The 23,282-nt window shown below is 46.6% G+C and overlaps 1 protein-coding gene across 1 annotated transcript in view; it reads right to left on the reverse strand.

Annotated features, from left to right (window-relative positions):
• The window catches only part of LOC142313028 (uncharacterized), a 55,078-nt gene that overhangs the window by 20,446 nt on the left and 11,350 nt on the right, over positions 1-23,282 (reverse strand). Inside the window, exons 2-3 of the mRNA XM_075352015.1 lie at positions 14,884-14,996; positions 14,611-14,701 (exon numbers count right to left, since the gene is read on the reverse strand). Coding sequence (XP_075208130.1) covers positions 14,611-14,701; positions 14,884-14,996 — 204 coding nt within the window. The remainder of the gene's footprint in view (positions 1-14,610; positions 14,702-14,883; positions 14,997-23,282) is intronic.

Raw genomic sequence — 23,282 nt, forward strand, 5'->3', positions numbered from 1 at the left:
AAAAAAAATATTTTGTAAATTTTGTTGGAAAAATGAGAAATTGCTGATGAACTTTGACCCCTTTTAACATCCTAACGAAAAAAAAAATTGTTTCGAAAATTGCGCTGATGTAAAGTAGACAAGTGGGAAATTTTATTTAGTAACTATTTTGTGTAACATATCTCTCAGAATTATAAGCATACATTTTCAAAGTTTGAAAATTGCAAAATTTTCAAACTTTTCGCAAAATTTCTGAAATTTTTACAAATAAACGCAAAAAATATTGGCCTAAATTTATCACTGACATGAAGTACAATATGTCACGAAAAAACAATGTCAGAATTGCCAGGATCCGTTGAAGCGTTCCAGAGTTATAACCTGTCAAAGTGACACTGGTCAGAATTGCAAAAAAATGGCCAGTCATTAGGGTGTTTTAGTGGCCGGGGGTGAAGGGGTTAAGGGTACCGAGATATATATATATATATATATATATATATATATATATATATATATATATATATATATATATATATATATATATATATATATATATATATTCCATTAGCGGGAATCGTTGATATATACACTTACCCTTGCTGTGAGACCTCCAATATTTGGCATTATTTGCTCAGCAGACTTATTTACTTATTGTCCGGCAGTTCCGAAATTGACCTGACACTAAGGGGGCGCTAGAGAGTAGACGTGTTCTTGACAAATCCGTGAACAGCAGTGGGGATTCTGGTGTGATTCCCCCCGGCTGTTCTTGACATACACGAAGTGGTTAATCCTGCTTCCGATATCATTGCGAAAAACATGCGGTGAAGCTGCACATTTCACCCTTTACGAGTGAGACCCGCTCCTATATCAGCAGCGGAAATTGACAGACTTGCTCAAACCCGCAGCTTCGGTCAGTTTTTGCTGTGGATATATTTCAGAGTGAGTACATGAGATTTCTGAAATTACATAAAAAGCAAAACTTTTAAATATTTCACATGTCAATAACAAAATGGATGAAAATAAACAAAAAATGAAGAGCCGCGATCTGTGCGCATTTCACTATAAACTACACATATTCCATCCCCATTCTTAATCTAACAACCTAAATGAATACTACAGTAGATATAAAAAGTCTACACACCCTTGTTAATAAACCCTACCATTAAGAATCGCTTCAGATCTTTTTTCACCTTTAAACCCTTCCGGCCTGTTTTAACCTTCCTGACCAGGCCAATCTTTTCAGTTCTGACCAGTCTCATGTTATGGATGTAATAACTCTGGAATGATTTAACGGATTCCAGCGATTCTTTTTGGACACATTGTATTTTATGTTGGTGGTAAATTTTGGATGAAATATTAAGCGTTTATTTATGAAAAAAAACAAAAACTTGACAATGTTTTTTTTTTGTAATGTTTTACCTTTGAATTTTTATGTCTTTAAACCAGGGAAAAATATCACACAAAATCATTAATAAATAACATTTCTAACTCCTTGTTGGAACGTCCCCTTGAAACACGCATTGAGATGGACAGAGCACATCGTGCACTGGGGCCCAGAAACCCGGACCCAGAGAGGCCAAGGGACATTATCTGCAGGGTACACTTCTTCCAGGTCAAGGAGCATATTATGAGAAAAGCAAGAGATAAAAGGTACCCTTGATTTTAAAGGAACTCCCATCCAACTTCTAGCGGATCTTTCCCGATCCACACTTGCAAAAAGAAGAGCCCTGAGACCCCTGCTGGAGGTCCTACGCAACAACAATATTGCTTATTCCTCAGGCTATCCTTTTCAACTACAAGTCAAGAAGGGTCCCAATCTGATCATCTTGAGATCTCCGGCTGACCTGCCAGACTTTCTTTTGGCTCTGGATCTCCCTGGGATAAAGTTACTGGACTGGACATATACTACACCTCCACTCCAGAGAGTGGTCCGTCGTGGCGGTTCTTTCCCCTTTGATCATCACCGTACTCAGCGACAAAGACCTCAGAAGTCGCCGAGAACCTCATCGGCGGAGACTTGAACTCTCGGGACTTCTGGGTTATAAGTGTTGTTCGAGAGAGGAGTGAGGGTTATCATGGCCTACTCTGATACCTAACCAATATTGCCCAATATCTGCCCCCCCCCCTTTTTTTTTTTTCTCTTTCCCCTCCCCCCCTCCCCTGGGCATCACCAATTCTAATAATGTTGGGATTCTCTGTCCCCCCTCTCGGCATGCTCTAATGGTGAGTTGGGGTACCTGAACCTCCATGGGTATATATGCCTCTCCTGAAAATCTCACGGGTTGTGAGTTAAAGGCAGGAGCTTATCTTTATCTCTCTTGCCACATTCTTTACTTTGTTGATGTGATTAATTTACTGAGCCTGAGCTGTTAGCTGTTATATATGCTACTTCTATCTTGGTCGGGTGAATGACCATATGTGATTTTTCTTTTTCTCTGCCCTTTTTCGGTATTATCTAGTTAGGTGGTGTAGCAGCCGTTTCTCAGGCGACATAGTTTTCAGTCACCTCCCATATTAGGGTGTGTTCCTAGAACACTGGTTACGAGTATTTTCTCAGTTTTGATTGCCTTCTGAGCTAGGACTCAGGAGGCTAAGTAAGGACAAGTTTTAATATTAGTCTTTATTATTCTGATTTCTTCTTCTGTTCTGCTACTTTCTCTGCTTTCTTTTCTTTAATCTTAGTTTCTTTCTGCTCTCTCCCCATCTTCTCACTTTTCCCTTGGGTGCCCAGAAGACAGGGCTTTTACGATGGCAAACCTCAACTTATGCTCTCTAAATGTTAGAGGATTTAATGTACCAGAGAAGAGATCCAAGATCCTCTATAATATGCATAAAAAAAAGAATCCATATTCTATTGCTTCAGGAGACCCATTTTAAAACAGACCACATTCCCGCATTTAAGCATAGATATTATAATTCCTGGTTTCATAGTACCAATTTAGTCGCGAAATCCAAGGGAGTTAGCATCGCTCTACATAAATCTCTCCCAGCTCAGGTTTTATCAGTTAAGTCTGACCCAGAGGGGCGATTCATTTTTATCAAACTTAAGATCTGTACCAAGTTATTTACCATTGCTAATCTTTATCTCTCCAACCAGGACCCGGCCAGGATTTGCCAAAAATACCTGAGCACTCTCTCTGAATTCGCTGAAGGCTCCCTGATTCTTGGAGGAGATTTCAATCTTATCCTTGATCGGGCTGTTGACTCCTCCTCAGGTAGGTCTTCTGTTCCTGCAGTGAAACTGCGAGGTCTCAGAAGTAAATTACTAGACTTGAAGCTAATCGACGTCTGGCGTACCCTACACCCTAAAACACGGGACTACACATTCTATTCTCCTGTCCATGATATGTACAGTAGAATAGACCTTTTTTTTATTAGTCACCACCTACTCTCACATGACCCGGCCTGCACTATAGACCCTATGGTGTGGTCCGATCATGCTTCAGTGTCACTTTCTCTCCTTTTGTCAGACCTACGCCCCTGGGAGTGGTTATGGTCTTTAAACCCACACTTATTAAAAGATCAGACATGTCAGTTAGCCATCAGGAAGACCATCACAGACTACTTCGAATTTCATGCCAATGATCCAACACCCTTACCTCTCCAGTGGGAGACCCTGAAGGGGATGATCTGGGGGACCTTTATTCAACAGGGAACCAGACTTAAAAGAGATAGAGCTTGCGCAATAGACAGATTACTGACTTCTATTCAACACCTAGAACAGACACATAAACGGACTCATGACCCTCAGATTTTAACGGACTTGCTCAAGTCTAGACTAGATTTGGGAGCCCTCCTGGATGCAGCGTCTGCCCGTCATCGAGATAGAGGTAGGAGATTTATGTACGAATTCTCTAACAAGCCAGGCAGAGCTCTGGCTAGGTTTCTTAATCCTCGCCTTCCCTCTACATTTATCCATCACCATCTGGACATTCAGCACATAAACCTCATGAAATAGCAGATGTATTCCGAGATTATTATGATGGGTTATGCAACCTAGGTGGCTCAGTGGCGGACATGTCCCCAACAAATTTCCAAGCGAAAGTGGACAATTATGTTGATGGTACCCCTCTCCCCCCACTGAATCATGTGGACTCTCTCATGCTAGATGACCCTTTTAGCGAACAGGAGGTCACTGAGGTTATTAAGAGTCTGGCCAATGGTAAGAGCCCGGGTCCGGATGGATTCCTGGCCAACTTCTATAAGCAATTTGCTTTGGAACTGACGCCCTTCCTGACTAAGACCTTTAACTCCATATCCTCAGCTTGCCCCTTCGCCGCGCAAACCCTTGCGGCTACCATAACGGTGATTCCCAAACCTGGGAAGGACCCGTCTTTATGCTCTAACTACCGTCCTCTCTTATACGGGTAGATGTCAAGATCTTCGCCAAACTAATAGCTAACCGGTTGTCCCCGCTGTTGCCTGCCTCAATCCATACTGACCAAACAGGATTTGTCCGAGGTAGAGAGGCGCGCGATAATACTATTAAAACTCTGCTTTTGACCTCCCATATGTACAGACAAGGTACTCCAGCCTGCCTCCTATCGATCGATGCCGAGAAGGCATTTGATCGCCTCAACTGGACCTTTCTACGCTCCTCCCTGAGGCAGCTGGGAATCGGTCAAACTATGTTAGAGAGAATTTTTGCCCTGTATCATAAGCCCTCAGCACGAGTTCGAGCCAACAATACTCTATCTTCTCCCCTGCAAATATCTAATGGCACTAGACAGGGGTGCCCCCTTTCACCCCTTCTATATGTAATAGCCATGGAGCATTTGGCTATATCCCTTCGAAACTCCCCCGATATAAAGGGCTTTGATGAAGGTCAGAAAGATTATAAACTTGCCTTATACGCTGATGACCTCCTTCTATATCTAACAAATCCGGAAATCGCCTTTCCAATTCTCATACAGGAATTCCAACGTTTTGGCATAGTTTCTAACTTCAAAGTAAACTACTCAAAGACAGAGGCCCTTAATATTACTCTCCCTACCACACAAGTCAATAGACTGAAATCCGCCTTCCCATTTAAGTGGGAGATTCAATTTATCAAGTATCTTGGGATATCTGTTTCAGCCAATCCAGATGAGTTGTTTATGGCTAATTACTCCCCATTGCTTACTAGAACTCTTGCTGATCTAAATAGATATAATCGGGGCCGACTTTCCTGGTTTGGCCGGATCAATGCCCTCAAGATGGACATACTCCCGAGGTTCCTTTATTTATTCCAAACAGTCCCGATCAAAGTTACTAAATAATATTTCAGACAACTCCAGAGGGCATGTAGCAGATTCGTCTGGGGGACGGGGAGACCTCGGATTCGATACGCCACACTGGTGAGACCCAAATCCAGGGGAGGCGCTGGTTTACCTGATTTTGAAAAGTATTACCAGAGTGTCCTCCTCACGAGGGTCTTGGATTGGAGATTTAACGATCTGAATAAACAATGGGTGGGCGTTGAGTCGCATCTCTCCCCGTTCCCTTTGGCACAGCTTCTTTGGGCCCCCCTTCAACAGAGACCAGCGGTTTCGGGATTTCAACCCCTGACTCAGGCACTCATGCTTTTTTGGGACAGACATCTGGAGACGTTAAACTTATCCCATAGACCGGGGAGTATGAGTTCACTCTTTTCCTTCCTTGGGTTCCTTTAGTTGATATTTGCAATCTCTAAGAGGATTCGTATACCTGACGCCGGAACTCTCTGGACACCCATCCTACTCCTACCTATCTATCCATATCTTCCCCCCCCCTCCTCCTCTCATACCCGCCTTTCTTTCCTATACCTGTCTTTTTCTTCCTTCTTCTCTCCTTCTAACCTTCACTAAGTCTTTATAGTTAAAATAGTTTTCATAATACTGCTTTGAGTTGACATACCATGATACGGTATAACCTGAATCGTAATTTTTTTTTTAACTGTATTATCTGTTATGTTTTCTTATCGGACCATTCTTATCCTGGAAAAAAAAAAGTTCTCTTACAATACAGTGCTACATGCTTGATCCTCGTGTTTTGATCAACCTTGACTTTTGCTTGATTACATCTTATATGTGTTATAAACAATGCTTTGTTCATTTTTCCTTAAACCCAATAAAATTATTTACGGAAAAAAAAAAATAAATAACATTTCGCACATGTCTACTTTATCTTATGGGAGGGGTTTAACATTATAGAATGTGGAGGCGTCTGTTTGTAGGTAAGCTCCCTGCAGGTGTGTTATTTACGAATTTTGGACATGTACCTTACTATTTAGACCTGACTATGGGGGTTAAATATGGATATTTAATTGTGACCAACTTCCTTGTAAGCCATTGTGCCCTATTTAGTTCCTGATGAACGCCAAATAATTTTTGTGGGGGGGTAAACATGTTGAGAAATAGCATAAACACAGATGTCAACATCTGCGAGGACACCAGATAAATGATCCAACAGTATTATCTGTGTTCCTCTATTTGGTATACGCAATATAGTCCTCTACTAGACCCAATCCTTGTATTCTTATATAGGTTCACTACTTTGTGGAACAAAGCGAGAACAGGGAGAGTTTGAGCAATAGCTGTCAAGGAATAAGGGCACCATTTGAAAACTTAGGGTGCTATACTCCATTGATAGGAAGGGACAGAACCTTTTGAGGGATAAGTCTTTAAGCACCGATCTCATGTTTAACGGTTATCTGGGTATCTTTAGACTCTGTTGGCGTCAGCCCCATTTTTATCTATTATTCACTTGCAGATACATCTCATAAATTAGAATATCATGAAAAAGATAATTTTTCCAGTAATTCCATGCAACAAGTGAAATGCATATATTATATAGAGTCATTACACACAGAGTGATCTATTTCACGTGTTTGTTTTCTGTTGATGAAAATGGCTTACAGCCAATGAAAAAAGGCCATTATCTCAGAAAATTAGAATAATTACCACAAAACATCTGCAAAGGCTTAATAAGTGTTTAAAATAAATGGTCCCTTAGTCTGGTTCAGTAGGCTACACAATCATGGGGAAGACTGCTGACTTGACAGATGTCCAGAAGGCAGTCATTGACACTCCACAAGGGGGGTAAGCCAGAAAAGGATATTACTAAAGAAGCTGGATGTTCACAGAGTGCTGTATCCAAGCAAATTAATGTTAAGTTTAGTGGAAGGAAAAAGTGTGGTAGAAAAAGGTGCACAAGCAACCGGGATATAAGCAGCCTTGATAGGATTGTTAAGAAAAGACAATTCAAAAATTTGGGGAAGATTCACATTGAGTGGACTGCTGCTGGAGTCAGTGCATCAAGAGTCACCAGACACAGACATATCCAGGACATGGGCTACAACTGTCGCATTCATTGTGTCGAGCCACTCATGACCAATAGACAATGCCAGAAGTGTTTTACCTGGGCTAAGGAGAAAAATACATGGACTGTTGCTCAGTGGTCCAAGGTGTTGTTTCCAGATGAAAGTAAATTTTGCATTTCATTTTGGAAATCAGAGTCTGGAGGAAGAGTGGATAGGCCACAATCCAAGCTGCTTGAGGTCTAGTGTGAAGGTTTCACAATCTGTGATGGTTTGGGGAGCCATGTCATCTGCTGGTGTAGGTTCACTGTCTTTTATCAAGACCAAAGTCAGTGAAGCCGTTTACCAGGAAATTTTAGAGCACTTCATGCTTCGCTCTGCCGACCAGCTTTTTGAAGATGGAAATTTCATTTTCCAGCAGGACTTGGCACCTGTCCACACTGCCAATACCTGGTTTAATAACCACAGTATCACTGTGCTTGATTGGCCAGGTAACTCGTCTGACCTAAACCCCATAGAGAATCTATGGTGTATTGTCAAGAGAAAGATGAGAGACACCAGACCCAACAATGCAGACGAGCTGACGCCTGCTATCAAAGCAACCTGAGCTTCCATCATAACACCTCAGCAGCACCACAGGCTGATCGCGCCTCCATGCCACACTGCATTGATGCAGTAATTCATGCAAAAGGTGCCCCAACCAAGTATTGAGTACAATACCTGTACTCAATACTTACTGTATTTCAGTGCTGTATTTCTGAATTTAAAATAATTTTTTCAGTTGGTCTTACATAATAAGCTAATTTTCTGAGATAATTACTTGAGTTTTCAATGGCTGTAAGCCATAACAAAAATAAACACGTGAAATAGATCACTCTGAGTGTAATGACTCATTATAATACAGTGGAACCTTGGTTAATGAGAACAATCCGTTCTGGGAGTGTGCTTGTTAACCAAGTTACTCGTTCAGCAAAGCAAGATTTCCCATAGGAAATCATTGCAATGCAGACAATTCGTTCCACAACTTGTTAAATATCCCATCCTGGTCACCTATTGTGCCACTCCACACACGTTCAAACACACACAAACATGCACAAACATGCACAAACTCACAAGCCGGCCTCCTGGGTCTTGTAGTTCGCCGCGAGGATTCCTCCCTCGTCGCGATGCACCGGCGGACTATAAGACCCAGGAGCCCGGCGATGGAACGGAAGGTAAGGTGAGCATAAATACTGTATGTATGTATGTGTGTGCGTGCGTGTTTGTGCGGACTGCAAGAGTGGGTCAGAGCGCGGTGGATGTACAGAACCAAAGTGTGTGCAGTGAGGATTTCGCTCGTACAGCAAAGCTTTCTCGTAAACAGAGTTACAAATTTACAGAAAGCTTTGCTTGTTAAGCGAAATTCTCATTAACTGGGTTACTTGTTAAGCGAGGTTCCACTGTATATAGGAATAGACCCCTCTGTGTGTAATGACTCTATATAAAATATGCGTGTTTTTTTATATTGAATTACTGAAATAAATTCACTTTTTGATGATATTCTAATTTATTGAAATGTACCTGTATCTGTGTGTTGAGTCTGTTCTAGGTGGTTTTAATAAAAATGTAATCAATTTATATTTTTATATTTAACAATTCCCATGTGGCCACTTTGTAGCCTGTTGCAATGTTCTCAGAACTTCCTCCTTCACGTCATCTGACGGGAACAGGACGTTCTCCATCAACCAGCATATTACGTGCGGCACTACACAAGTAGTTTATTACGCAACCTGTTCGTGCTCCCTGATATACGTGGGCCTCCCCCCGCTTGAACTATGTATACGAGTCAGGGAGCACGTCAGGGACATTGCCGCTGCTGGTTCAGTGGAGGACGTCACCCTGCTGAAGACGCTTCCCCGTCACTTCAGGATACATCACGGATGCAACCCCAGATCCTTAATGGTTCTGGGTATTGATGTGGTCCATGGAGGGGTTTGGGGGGGGGAATCTACGTAAGACTCTCGCACAACGGGAGTCGAGGTGGATTGTGTCTTGGAACACCTTAGTCCCACATGGACTTAATGAGGTGGTCAGCTACTCCCCTTTCTTATAGGGAGGATGCGCTGTTCCTTCCCTTTGCCTGTCTGCATTTACATACAGGGATATACATGCACGCGCATGCGTGTATTTTTCATAGTTTCCACATTACATGTATTTCTCTCTGTGCTTGTGGTTTTTGTTGCAATATTGACTCCCCTATTTTTTGGTCTAGTACCAAAGTAGTTCCACATTATATAGGCACATGTGTTACATGTATTTTTATTCTTTTATGTTGTATGTGGTTTTTAATTTTCCCTTATCTCTTTTTCTTTTGTCTATTTTTCCTTATATAGGTGAATTATATAATAACCATACAGGACAGACTGTTCCCATGCATATAATATGCTTATTATGATCTGATGTTCAAGTCCTTATTTCGTCTGTGGATTCTTATGGAATTTCGTCTCAACCTATATATCTTATCATTATGTATTGATACGCGTCTGTTTAATGTGGGTTTGCTCAGTAATCCTTTTGGAACTTAATTAATTGCACTGACAGTCTGTTCTTGAGGCCGTGCGCATCCTCCGGTCAGCTGATAACCGAGTGGTGGTGTGTGACAGCATTTGCGCTGGTGCGCATGTGCGGGAGTTATGGTGACGCGTACCATTCTCCCGTATATACGCCGTGTGATATCGGTACGCCCAGTCTCCCCCCACCTCCCGTCCTCGGCTTGCAGCGCATGCGCTGTTGCCGACCGCAATCAGAAACGATCTGAACTACCTGTGTAGGCTCAATATTAAGAGCTAATAATACACATACTCTACATCCCCTAGAAAAAGCACCTAGCGAAACGGACGTTGGGGCCTCAACCTGCTACCACGGCTTCACTACATACAGTCCCGAAGAGGCAATTGGCTCTCTTCCACATGATGTGTGTGTTTAGCATGCCCTGTGTTAAGGCTGCTTTACATGGTACGACCGATTGTGCGATTTCACAATCGATCGTACCCGCCCCCGTCCTTTTTGCGTCACGGGCAAATCGCTGCCCATGTCGCACAAAGTCAGTAACTCCCGTCACACATACTTACCTCTCATGCGACCTCGCTGTGGGCGGCGAACGTCCACTTCCTGGAGTGGGAGGGACGTTCGGCGTCACACGGCCGCCGGCCAATGGAAGCGGAGGGGCGGAGATGAGCGGGATGTAAACATCCCGCCCACCTCCTTCCTTCACATAGCCGGCGGCGGCCGCGTGACGCAGGTGAGCTGCTGTTCATCGTTCCCGGGGTGTCACACGGAGCGACGTGTGCTACCCCGAAAACGATGAACAACTAAATTAAACGATATTATGGAACCTAGCGAGCAGTACACGACTCACGATTTGTGAGCGATACTGCGTCACTAGGAGGTGTCACACAGGCCGGCATCGCCAGCGATGCCGGATGTGCGTCACAAAAACCGTGACCCCGACGATCTATCGCACGATAGATTGTCTGGTGTAAAGCAGCCTTTAGTGTTGACCATCCTGGACGACTTTGTTCCTTGCTACCACTGTGTTTGTAACTCACGATATGGGCCACACTGCCTGGGTTATGTATAGATTCACGCATTTTCCAGTTTTTTAGTGACAATCGGTTCTGCCCTGTCGGAATATATCTGTTTTAAATACATGCATTTTGGTTGTAACAATTGTCCACGCTGCCCCTCAGGGGGAACCTTTTACAATTTTTCTGATTTTCTGAGCCAATCGCCCTGGATTTTTCCTTTGTAAATTCTTGGGGTGTAATTGATCAGCATGGACCCTCATACTTTGACTAAATCCATGGTATTATTTTTTTTTTTTTTTTTTTTTTTTTTTTTTACACAATTGTGTGTGTTATCCGTGGTAGGGGTGCATTGCATACATGTACTGTGTCTCAGTTTTATTACCCTTGTATCTCCACACTTCTTGTGATCCTTCCCTCACAATCCCTTTTTTATATAATGTAATTTTCTACGTCAATAAGATGTATACTATTTTTGCATATTATTTGTGCCTTATCTTCCTTGTTCTCCTGGTTTAAAATATTTATTAATATGGAGGTGGAGGTGTGCCGCCCCCGTGCCAGCAGCCGGGCTGCTGCTCGGATCCGGAGTGGCTCGAGAGGTCTCCGGACCCGGGGGTCGCGCGGCCACTCAATGAATAGGGGGACTATGTACAAGGGGCGTATGAAGTACGTGACGCCACCCACGGTGCGTGGTAAGAGGGTGTACCACCGCTGCTGTTAGTGGGGGAGCCTGGTGGCGGTGGTATGGCAGCAAGGTTGTTTAATCCCTCCGTGGATAGGGTGATTGTGCCCCGGGGTCCGGTGATGGTGAGGTGGCGGGTGCCGTTAGGGTAGGAGAAGGGTTTTTCAGTGTACTTACTCAGCCCCGAAATAATCACACCGACAGCTTGTAAACCAGAGTTCTGAGCACCGCTGCAGCTGGGAGGGAGCAGGCTTGGGTCCGTGTCCTTGGTGTTGCAGTTAGTCCGTGACCTTTTCCTTGGCACCAGTGTTTTCCTCTTTGGACCCTCAAGTCTGAAACTTTTCGGGTCCCGCTCACCTGTGTGGCTAACGGAGTGCGCTTGCTCACAGGGTTCATGCATAGGATTTCTTTGGACTGTATTTGGAAAGTCCTATCCCATCGGTGCGCTAGTACCCCGATTTTGGAGCTGGTTGGGGATGACACTTGAAGTCTTCACCCCCGTCGGATAAATTGCCAAGACGCATAAAGCTACTTCTTGGCCTAGGGTCCACGTACCCCGTCGTGCCCTGAGCCCTGCCCGGTGATAGCTCAAGGCCGCCGTCCTCGGCAGTCCATGCCCCCTGACACTATCCCCTGCGACCGGGGTTCCAGCTCCTACCAGGCCTAGACCAATGTCTGCCACCTAGTACTCAGGAGCCCTGCTCCACCTGTGACCTCTCCTCTCAATAGTCACTTCCTTCTCCTTCCACTGCCACTTCACTTCACTTCTCTCGCTCAAATGTCACCTTTTTCACTCTCCCATACAAACCCCCCATGTGGGCGGCCCTATTCCCTTCAGGCCCCCCAATGGTGTGTCTGGTGGGTACAGTGTAAAGTGTTTCTAGGATTTTGATTGGCTCAGCTGTTGGCAACACCAAAGGACCAGGACCCGTAACCAAGGAGGGTGGATACTGTGCTGAAGGGCAGATTGCACAGTACCCTGATAGACCAGGGTGTCACAGTACACTCTGTAAACCACTTGAATTTTTTTTTTTTACACCTGATGTTTACTTTTTGCGTTTTTGCTATGGAACCTTATTTTTATGATGATAGGTTTTGTTCATTCTTTTTAGTCTCACATTAGATCTCAATAGGAAATGTAAAAAAGAAATCAAACTAGCAAAATTAGCTACTGAAACAAAAATCACCAAAGACATTAAAGTGAAAGCCCTACATTTTTTATAATACATCAATGGCAAAAGAAAAAAATAATTATAATATAATTATAGAGGACAAAAAAAGGCTGAGATATTAAACTGGCACTTTATATCTGTGTTCACAAAGGAACTGACAGTGATCATTCAACAAGGCAAAAAATCAAAGTCCCCCGATATAACTATTTTAACACAAAAAGAAGTACGCCTGCATCTAAGTAAATTAAACATTGACAAATCCCCCAGGCCAGATGGCATTCATCCATGGATATTGAGGGAATTGAGCGCAGTTATCGACAGACCGCTGTATTTAAAGGGAACCAAACATTAGGATTTTGGTATATAAAGTAAAGCCAGTGCAGTACTGGCACTATCAGGCACAGGCTGTACATACCATTAGTGGGCAGCTCGGATGTTTGGGCTGTAAAATCCAAGTTTATAAAGTTTGAAAATTCATCCACTTTTTGATTGACCTCTGCTGATAATGTGCGGGCGGGTTATGCACATGATTCCCGCTGCCGCCCCCACCCCCGCCGCCTGTTCCTCCCTCTCTCTGGCTGTATGTACATTTCTAATCTTCAGTTACATGGAGGATTGCTGATGTGGTACTAATATTTAAGAAAGGTAAGAGGGTGAATCCAGGCAACCAGCCGGTAAGTCAGACATCATTGGTGTGCAAGGTTTTTGAGGGCATTTTAAGAGGTGACATGCAACAATATATTACCGAGAATAATATAATAACCAGCATGTATTCATGTAAGATAGGTCGTGTCTAACCAACATGTTGGATTTCTATGAGGAGGCAAGTGCAAATCTGGTAATGCAGCTGATGTGATTTATTTGGACTTTGCAAAGGCATTTGATGCTGTACCACATAATAGCCTTATAATGAAGCTCCAGAGGCAGGGACTAGGGGAAACTATATGAAAATGGGTAAGGAATTGGCTAAAACATAGAAAACAAAGTCATCATAAATGGTACATTCTCTAAATGGGCTATAGTCAGCAGTGGGGTGCCGCAGGGATCTGTGCTAGGACTGATTCTTTTTATTCTCTCTATTAATGACCTTGTGGATGGGATTGATAGTAAAGTGTCAGTCTTTGCTGATGACACCAAACTATGTAGGATATTTAAAACAGACATTGATTCTCGTTACAAGTAAGCTGAGCAGCAGTACTCAGTGTCAAGCAGCAGCTGCAAAAGCAAACAAGATTTTAGGGTGTATAAAAAAAAAAAAAAAAGAGAGATGCTGTGATCCCAATGTATTGTTCCCCTCTATGTCACTTGTAAAGGCCACATCAGGAATATGGGATCCAGTTTTGGGCTCCACATTTTAAAAAGGATATTCAGAAGTTAGAGTCAGTTCAAAGGCGGTTAACTAGACTACTACAAGGAATGGAAGGCCTCACATATGATGAGAGGGTGGAAAAGTTGGATTTGTTTAACTTAGAAAAAAGACGTCTCAGAGGAGATCTCATTTATGCCGACTATAGCCCATTTAGAGAATACACCATTTATGACTACTCTTTGTTGCCTATCTTTTAGCCAATGCCTTACCCATCTGGATATGACTTATTCTTTTTAAAGACAATATTAAAGACAAGGGGGCACTCACCGCGATTGTAAGAAAGACCTTTCCAGCAGCTAAACAGAGTAGTTAAATTGTGGAATGCCGACCACAAGAGGTCGTAATGGCAGATAGTATAACAGGTTTTAAAAAAAGGGCTGGATGATTTCCTCAGTACACACAACATTGTTGGTTATAAATGATTTAATGACAAAATATATAATTGGTGGAGGAAGGTTGAACTAGATGGACCTAGGTCTTTTTTCAACCTATGTAACTATGTAAGTATTGTAGCAGCTGCTGAATGAGAAGAACCTGTGATTTCTCTGCATTTAGTGGTCACTACTCACCTGGGCGGTTATCTGTAGGAATCTCCTCTTTACTCCGCTCATCACTACTCACATATGTCTCTGTAGTACTAATATGGGGCAGATCTTCACCCTGAAACAAATAGTGTAAAAGTCACAGACAGATGGAGAAGTCCCATCTATGATCAGCTCTAATCCTGCCATCTCCACCGCTCTCATTACACAAGTATAACACATATAATACTGGAGGATAAAACAAGACTGAGCACAAGACCTTCACAGCCGTCTACACATCATAGGGAGATTTCATGGCACCTTCTCTCCATCTATCTGATGATCCTGAGGAACATCGGGCTCTTCTTGTTTACAGTCCTGTGGGAGAAGAGGACGGGGACATCTCTCTGGTGTTGTCCTCTTACTGGATAGACCTGGAGGAGACACATACAGGGACTGAATTCATTCCTTACATACAGATAATTATAGGCCGTGTGTGTTTAGTCCTGTCTATTACCTGGTGATGTGAGGGGCTGGGGAACCTCCATCATGACGTCCTTGTACAGACCTTTGTGTCCTTCTAAATACTCCCACTCCTCCATGGAGAAATAGACGGTGACGTCCTGACACCTTATAGGAACCTGACACATACAATGATACCGTCACCCCCGATCCCTTCATAGCGTTACTGTATAATGTCCCAGCATTCCCAGCAGTGTCACCTCTCCAGTCAGCAGCTCAATCATCTTGTAGGTGAGTTCTAGGATCTTCTGGTCATTGATGTCCTCATGTATCGGGGGGTGAGGTGGAGGCCCCGTGATTGGGCTCAGGGGTCTTCCCCATCCCTCAGACACAGGGGCCTGACAGCGCTCACTAGAGGTCTTCTTCACTACTGTGTAATCCTGGTTATGGAGAGACACAGTAAGAAATCTCACTCCAGACATTTCCAGAGTCCTCACCTCTCCAGTTCTGTGCATCTGTTATTCCCATAGATAAGAATGGTGTAATGTGACGTCATCAGAATCTCTCACCTCTCCAGTAAGCCGGAAGAGGATCTCTAGGGTGAGGTGTAATATCCTCTCCGCCATCTTGTCCCTGTCCATATCCATCCTTCACGGGGCAATCAGGAGAATTCTCTTCTATAGAGCGATTGTTCTCCCCCAGCATCTAATGTGTATGGAGCCTGAGCCCAGTAATGGGGAATCTCCACACACCTCCTCCTGCAGAGCCGCACACTAGATATATGGCAGTGGCTGCTCTGTGCTTCCAGGACCTGTGATGATGTCACATGGAGGGGAGGAGTCAGGGGTCACATGATCAGCTCCTCAGTGTATGCAGGACTCTGCTGTGCTGGGTGTCATGGTGCTGGATGAGGGAAAGTTTATGTGTGGGGTCAGGAGGGGTTTACAGTGTAGATGTAGCAGAGCCGTGTGTGCAACATGTATGGAGCAGAGCTGTGTGTGTATGACGCGTGTGTGGAGTGAAGCCGTGTGTGTACGAGGTGTACGGTTTGGAGCCACGTGTATATAATGTGTATGGAGCAGAGACGTGTGTTTACGGTTTAGAGCCGTGTGTGTACAAGGCGTACCGAGCGGAGAAGTGCATGTACGTCCTGTTTATAGCGGAGCCATGTGTACGATGTGTACAGTTTGGAGCCGTGTGTATATGACGTTTACGGAGCAGAGGCGTGTGTGTACGACTTGTACGGTTTAGAGCCATGTGTGTACGTAGCGGAGCCATGTGTGTACGACGTGTACGGTTTAGAGCCGTGTGTATACGAGGTGTACGGAGCGGAGAAGTGCATGTACGTGGTGTTTGGAGCGGAGCCGTGTGTGTATGACGTGTACGGTTTGGAGCCGTGTGTGTATGACGTGTACGGTTTGGAGCCGTGTGTATGCAAACATATTCCGCAACACTTTGCAATTAGAAGGTAGTTGTCACTAGGTTTTTGCTCCCCCATCTCAGAGTAGCATAATGTAGAGACAGAGCCCCTGATTCCAGCGATGTGACACTTACTGAGCTGTTTGCTGTGATTTTGATAAAAACAATGTTTTCTCTGCTGCAGATCCACCGTGTTTCCCCGAAAATAAGTCCTAGCATGATTTTACAGGATTTTTGCAGTATGCTTGAAATATAAGCCCTAATCCAAAAATAAGCCCTAGTTACAGTCAGGACTGGTGTTAGGGGGCGTCAAACTTCGCAATTTATAGGGGCCACACTCTGTACGGGACCGCAGCAGTTGTATTCCGAGATTCAGATTAAGGACCTTTCATTAATTCACAGTCATGTGATCAAAGGGCTCTTAATTGCAGGAGTCTAAAAGAACTGAACAGGAGACAGGCTGGTATGCACGATTGGCATTGGGATGGGAGATCAAAGTGGGAAATTTCACAGGACCCACATTCTCGTAGGGGCCTCAGGATTTATATAATGATGATAACACTGCTTCAGGACCTTTCTGACATCACATCATGTGACCAAAGGTCATTGCAGGGATCTAAAGCTGAAGAGGAGACAAGCTGGTATGTGCAGTGTGTGTGGATGGATGGATAAGAGATAGATAAATAAAGGGAAAGACAGATATATAGAAAATACACAAAAAAAGACTGACAGCACTTCCAATAGTGTGAACAGGTGCGTATCTGATCATAATATATAGTAACAAAAAAGAGGAAGAGTCGCACACTGAAATCCCAAAGCTTTAAGCTACTAAAAAAATCTAAAAAATATGAGATCTTTTGCATATCAAAATGGCCATTTCCATACCTGCCCAGTAGCCACGTCACAGCAACTTCATTATACTGGGTCCTACTCTATCCTACTGCTTCTGGGTTTTGGAAACCTACATGTATGGGCGACGACTGACCTACTATTAAAAGATAAAACAACTGTGGCTAATGGGTGAGGTGGGGGTTGGGGTGCACAGCCAGTCAAATATTAGATACAATATTATTATGATATTAGTCCATATTCGATGCAATTTTTTTTGCATCTTTTTATACCCATAGTACTCGAGTGTACAAAGTAACTCATCTTCTAAGATGCTCACATATATCTCAGCATTGAGACCACCATCTATCCTGGTCAAGTTTCTGTCGCGGGCGGGGAGGAGGGTGTCAGCACACTACTCTCACCCCTTCTGCTCGGGTCCGGCGGTTGCTGCTCAGTGGTGGCTCGAGCTGTAGGCCGGATTCCGGGGGTTTCTCGAGCGGCACTCCTCGCCCGTGAGTGAAAGGGATTGGTTGGGTGTGGGGATTGTTTATTGTCCGTGACGCCACCCACGGTTGTGGTGATTGCACCACCGCTGCTCTGGATGGGGATCCCGGGGATGGTGATGCGGAGCAGCCAGATGTTGTGTTGCCCCTCCGTGGGTAGGGGTTGGTGATCCCGGGGCCCGGTGATGGCTTGGGGGGTGCAGGGCCTGGTGGGCGCAGGGACGCGGGGGCAGCGCTGTGCCTTGCGGCACTGTGGTACTCACTCAGCCTGAGACGTTGACACAGTTTTTACGGTAAACCAAACTGCTGGTAAGATGGTCCCACGGACGGCTGCACTTGCTCTCCCGGTAGGTGACGGTGATGTCCCTTTTCCTAGCACCTTGGTGTACTTGTTGGTTGCGATGGGTCCCCACCGGTAACCCGCTCCCCGGCTTCAAGCTGGACCGGAGGAGCTCTACTCTTTGCCCGCAGGCGCTGGCCCTAAGAAACTGGTGCCTTGGCGGTGGCGGTGTCTCTCTTACACTGGCTGGGCTGTTGCCTTCAATCGGGACTTGGTTGTTGGGGGATCTACGTCCCCTTCACTGACAGATTCGGCAAATTACGGCGACTCCAAGCCTTGCCGGGGTCCGAGAGGCCCCTGCCCTGGTGCTGACTGTCCTTCGGAACACTGCTCCAGACCACCGAGCACACAGCCTACGGGGTCCTTCCAGGAACTTCCAAACGGTCCCCCTCCAGACAGTCACCGCCGTTGCTGACCTTGCTGACCTGCCCTGCACTCAGCTGGACTCTTCAGGCTTTGCACACTCTTTCTGTTCTGTCACCACTCTTGCTTTCCTCCTTTACTACTTTTCTTCCTTCACTTTCACTTAGCTGTTTACTTTAGCCCTGTCTGGGCTACTCCTCCACTCCTTCCACTTCCTCCTCCCTGACTAGACTGCCTGGTACTTCCCGCCTCCAGAGCTGTGAACTCCTCGGTGGGCGGAGCCAACCGCCTGGCCCACCCCCTGGTGTGTATCATCAGCCTCTGGAGGAAGGCAACAAGGATTTTTGGTTAGCTTAGATGTTCCTACCTGGGATGTAGGGTGTGGTGGTGTGTGACCTGTGTCCCCTGGCTTGCCCAGGGCGACACATTTCCAACACCTTTGGCTGTAAACAGCCCCATATCATCAGGCTTCTTTCACCAAATTTGACAATTCCTTTAATTTCTCGATCCGTTAGCCCCTTTTTTCTATGTTTCTTCCAGATCCATTTGCACCCATGAGAGTCGTCTATTGACTTTCGTCTGATCATTCCAATTCAACAGTTTCCAATCTTTTATTGTCTACTTTTCTCAAAATGATACCATTAATGACTTCAACTCGTAATACTCCCTCTTCTAGAGAGACCTACCTTGCAGCTGAGCAGGACTTGAATACTCTATTACACAAACGGGTGTGACGCCCTGGCAAAACCAAGTAATCACACAGTTTTAAGCCCCCACATAACACCTATCCCACACAGGGTTAAACTAGCCTACCTGAAATCCTAGTCACCCCATCAGGGAAGGATAGACACACCAGTGGGCGGGACCAGACGGAAGGAAAACGCCCACCTAAGGGTCTGGAGAGCCTGGGGCAGGAAAACAGTGGAGTTTAGTTTCGAGTCAAGTACAGAGTGGAGTGGAGGAGTAGAGCTCAGGAAGTCAAGGTGTGGCGCCCTGGACAAGCCAGGACGTCACAGGTACTGCAACAACACACCCCACACCCCGGCTAGGCACATCGAGGTCAAACAAAAATCCTTGTTGCCTCCCTCCAGGGGCTGATGTCCACACCAGGGGGTGGAGCCAGGCGGTTGGCCCCACCCACCGAGGAGTTCACAGTCCTGGAGGCGGGAAAAGGAAGGCAGTTGAGAGTTGAAGTGAGGGGTGCAGTGGAGGAGAGAAGTGAAGTGGCAGTGGAGGAGACTGACCGTGTCCGGGTGCGTGGCCCGGGCACATACAGCAAGGTTGGCAGACGGTGGTGACCGTCTGAAGGAGGGGCTGATTGACGTGAACCGTAAGGACCGGGGACGGGCGGTGGCCCGCCGGTACCGGATCGGGGAGCGAAGAGAAGCCAGCACCATTTGGCAGGGCTTACGGACCCCGACCAGGCTAGGAGTCGCCGTAAAACCGGTCAAATCCGTTAGCGAAGGGAACCTCCGGGGTTTCCCAGCAGTCAAGACCCGATTGAAGGCAACAGCTCAAACCGTGAAGAGAAATACAGTCACCGCCAAGGCTACAGTTCCCAGGGCCAGAGCCTGCGGGCAAAAGGGGCTCCCTCAGCCTCCATCCAAGCTGAGGAGCGGGTTACCGGTGGGAAGCCACCAGAACCGAGAACATAACATAGGTGCAGGGAAAGGCAGTCACCGCCAACCTACCGGGAGAAGAACAACCGCAGCCGTCTGTGGGACCCGTCCATCCAGCCGTTTGTTTTACCGGAGACTTTGCATTCATCATTGGCTGAGTGAGTACCACTGTGCCGTGCGGCACCGCGCTGTCCCCGCGACCCTGCACCTCACCAGGCCCCGTAGCCCGCCTGCCATCCCTCCCTCACCGGGCCCCGAGACAACCAATTCCCCTACCCACGGAGTTGAAGAACAACATCCAAGCTGCTCCTCGTCATCGCTCCCGGGATCCCCGTTCAGGGCAGCGGTGGTGTCACAACCTCACCACAACCGTGGGTGGCGTCACGGACAATAAATCCCAAAAACCATTCCCCTTTTCACTCACGGGCGAGGAGCGCCGCTCGAGTCCCCGGGATCCGGCCCACCGCTCGAGCCACCGAGCAGCAATCGAAGCAGCAGCAGCGCCGGACCCGAGCGTGGTGAGCGCAGCGTCCCCTCCCCTCCCGCAACAAAGGCCTGGTGCTCAAGTTGATCGGCATCGGGGTTGGAACCCCGGCGTACTTACTAGGTGGCAGACAGTGGTCGATGCCAGCAGGAGACGGGAAGACGGCTGCCGGCGATCCGAGGTGGACTGGGGCAGGGTTGTAGCCCGCCGGTACCGACACCGGAGAACCGACCCGGAAACCGTGCACAGAGAGGGTACTTGGACCCTGAAGCCAGGACCGAAACCAACGGCCTAGCTAATTAACAGATTGAGGGCAGGATTTTAGGTCCTGTCCCAACCTAAGGGGTACTTTGCACGCTGCGACATCGCAAGCCGATGCTGCGATGCCGAGCGCGATAGTCCCCACCCCCGTCGCAGCTGCGATATCCTTGTGATAGCTGCCGTAGCGAACATTATCGTTACGGCAGCTTCACATGGACTCGCCTGTCCTGGGACGTCGCTCTGGCCGGTGACCCGCCTCCTTATTAAGGGGGCGGGTCGTGCGGCATCACAGCGACGTCACACGGCAGGCGGCGAATAGGAGCGGAGGGGCGGAGATGAGCGGGATGTAAACATCCCGCCCACCTCCTTCCTTCCGCATATCCTACGGAAGCCGCGGTGACGCCGGTAGGAGATGTTCACACACAGCGATGTGTGCTGCCGCAGTAGCAAGGAGCAACAGCGGACCGTCGCGTCAGCGTAATTATGGATTACGCCGACGCTGCACCGATGATACGATTACGACGCTTTTGCGCTCGTTAATCGAATCATCGAACCTTTACACACTACAATGTCGAATGCGATGCCGGAAGTACGTTATTTTCAATTTGACCCCACCGACATCGCACCTGCGATGTTGTAGTGTGCAAAGCCCGGCTTATTCCCGAAAAGTAGACAACCACCCACCGAGAGGGATAGGGAATCCGCCAGGGCCCGGTAGATCCGACGGGCAGTGGTGTAACTAGAGTTTGATGGGCCCCGGTGCAAAGTTCAGACCTGGGCCCCCCCTCCACATACACCGACACTTGGGGTACGGGATAATGACACTGACACCTGGGGTACAGGATAATGACGCTGACACTTGGCTCTTACCCACAGCACCCAGATTTCCCATGATCTGAAATCCCTCTATCAGCACCCATATTTCCTATGTTCTGATATCCATCTTGTCCTCGGCACCCAGCTTCCCCATGCTCTGCTATACATCTTTCCCTCAGCACCCAGCTTTCCCATATCAGAGCATGGGAAAGTTGGGTGCTGAGAGAAGATGTATAGCAGAGCATGGGAAAGCTGGGTGCTGAGGGAAAGAGCCTTTTTCCCTCAGCACAAAACATTCCCATCCTCTGATTGTATCTTTGTCCCCCCTTGTATATAGTTATCCAAATACAATAATGGCCCCAACATTGCCTTCCAAATAGTATAAAGGGTCCCACATAACCCTTCATATTGTTAGGTCCTGGTGGTGGTGGATCCTCTGGGCTGTGCACCGGACTCCCCCAGTGAGGCAACCCGGAGCGAACCCCTATACAGGGACTGTCCAGTCACCCCCACCAGAGGGCCCAGGTTCACGGTAGCCGGAGTACTAGCGGAGCAAGGATAGCGTCCTTCAGGAGACGGTTAGAACACAGTCTCTGGAGCCACAGAGTTCCTGACGGGAATTACTAGGGAACGGTACAGGTGCCGGGTATGGACCTCGGGTGGGATCCGGGTTTAGCTAGGCGTGCTGGTAGAGGTTGCCGGATGAAGTCACGGTTCCGAGACAGGCACAGGCAGAAGAAACGGTGATGGTACTCCCCGCCGACAGTCCTCGGAGAACCTCTAGGCAACCTCTAGGCACTCCCGGAATCAGGAACCGGATACAGAGGCAGGACAGGCTCTACGGAAAAGACAGGATTAATATCCACAAGGCACAACGAGACCTGGACCTCTAGCTTAGTGAAACTCGACTAATAGGCACTGCCCACATGTAAGGAACCTCCTAATATACCTTATAGCTGAAGTAGGCAATATCCTGTTTCGGGGACGCTGGCACTTTAAGAGGAGGTCAATGACTGCGCGCGCGCCCTAATGCACATGCGTGAAACCCGAGTGCCGGAGGCCAGAGCAGGAAGCGGTGCCGAGGATGCAGGAGCGCCTGTCAGTGTGTCCTGGATCGCAGAGGAACACCGGGAGCGGGGGACCGGACGCATGGAGGACGCAGAGAGAGAAGAGAAAGCTGTCTAGCCGCGGGCAGGGGGATCGGGGACTGGAGCGGTGAGTAAGAAACGGCGTCGGGCCCCGGGGAGCGTGACACATATATTAGAATACACTTCCATAGTCCTCCATGTATTATAATGCATTTCCCATAGTTCTTCATGCATTATAATTCACCCCATAGTACTCAATATATAATACTGCACCACATAGTCCTCCATATATTATACTGCACCACATAGTCCTCCATATATCATAATGCACCCCCATAATCCTCCATGTATAAAGTAGCCCTTCAATTATTATCATGAATTTCTCATAGTTCTCCATATATTATAATTCACCCCATAGTACTCAATATATAATACTGCACCACATAGTCCTCCATATATTATAATGTCCCTATAGTCCTCCATGTATAAAGTAGCCCTCGTAGCCCTCCAATTATTATAATAAATTTGTCATAC

The sequence above is a fragment of the Anomaloglossus baeobatrachus genome, chromosome 5, assembly GCF_048569485.1.
Source record: "Anomaloglossus baeobatrachus isolate aAnoBae1 chromosome 5, aAnoBae1.hap1, whole genome shotgun sequence".
NCBI lineage: Eukaryota > Metazoa > Chordata > Amphibia > Anura > Aromobatidae > Anomaloglossus > Anomaloglossus baeobatrachus.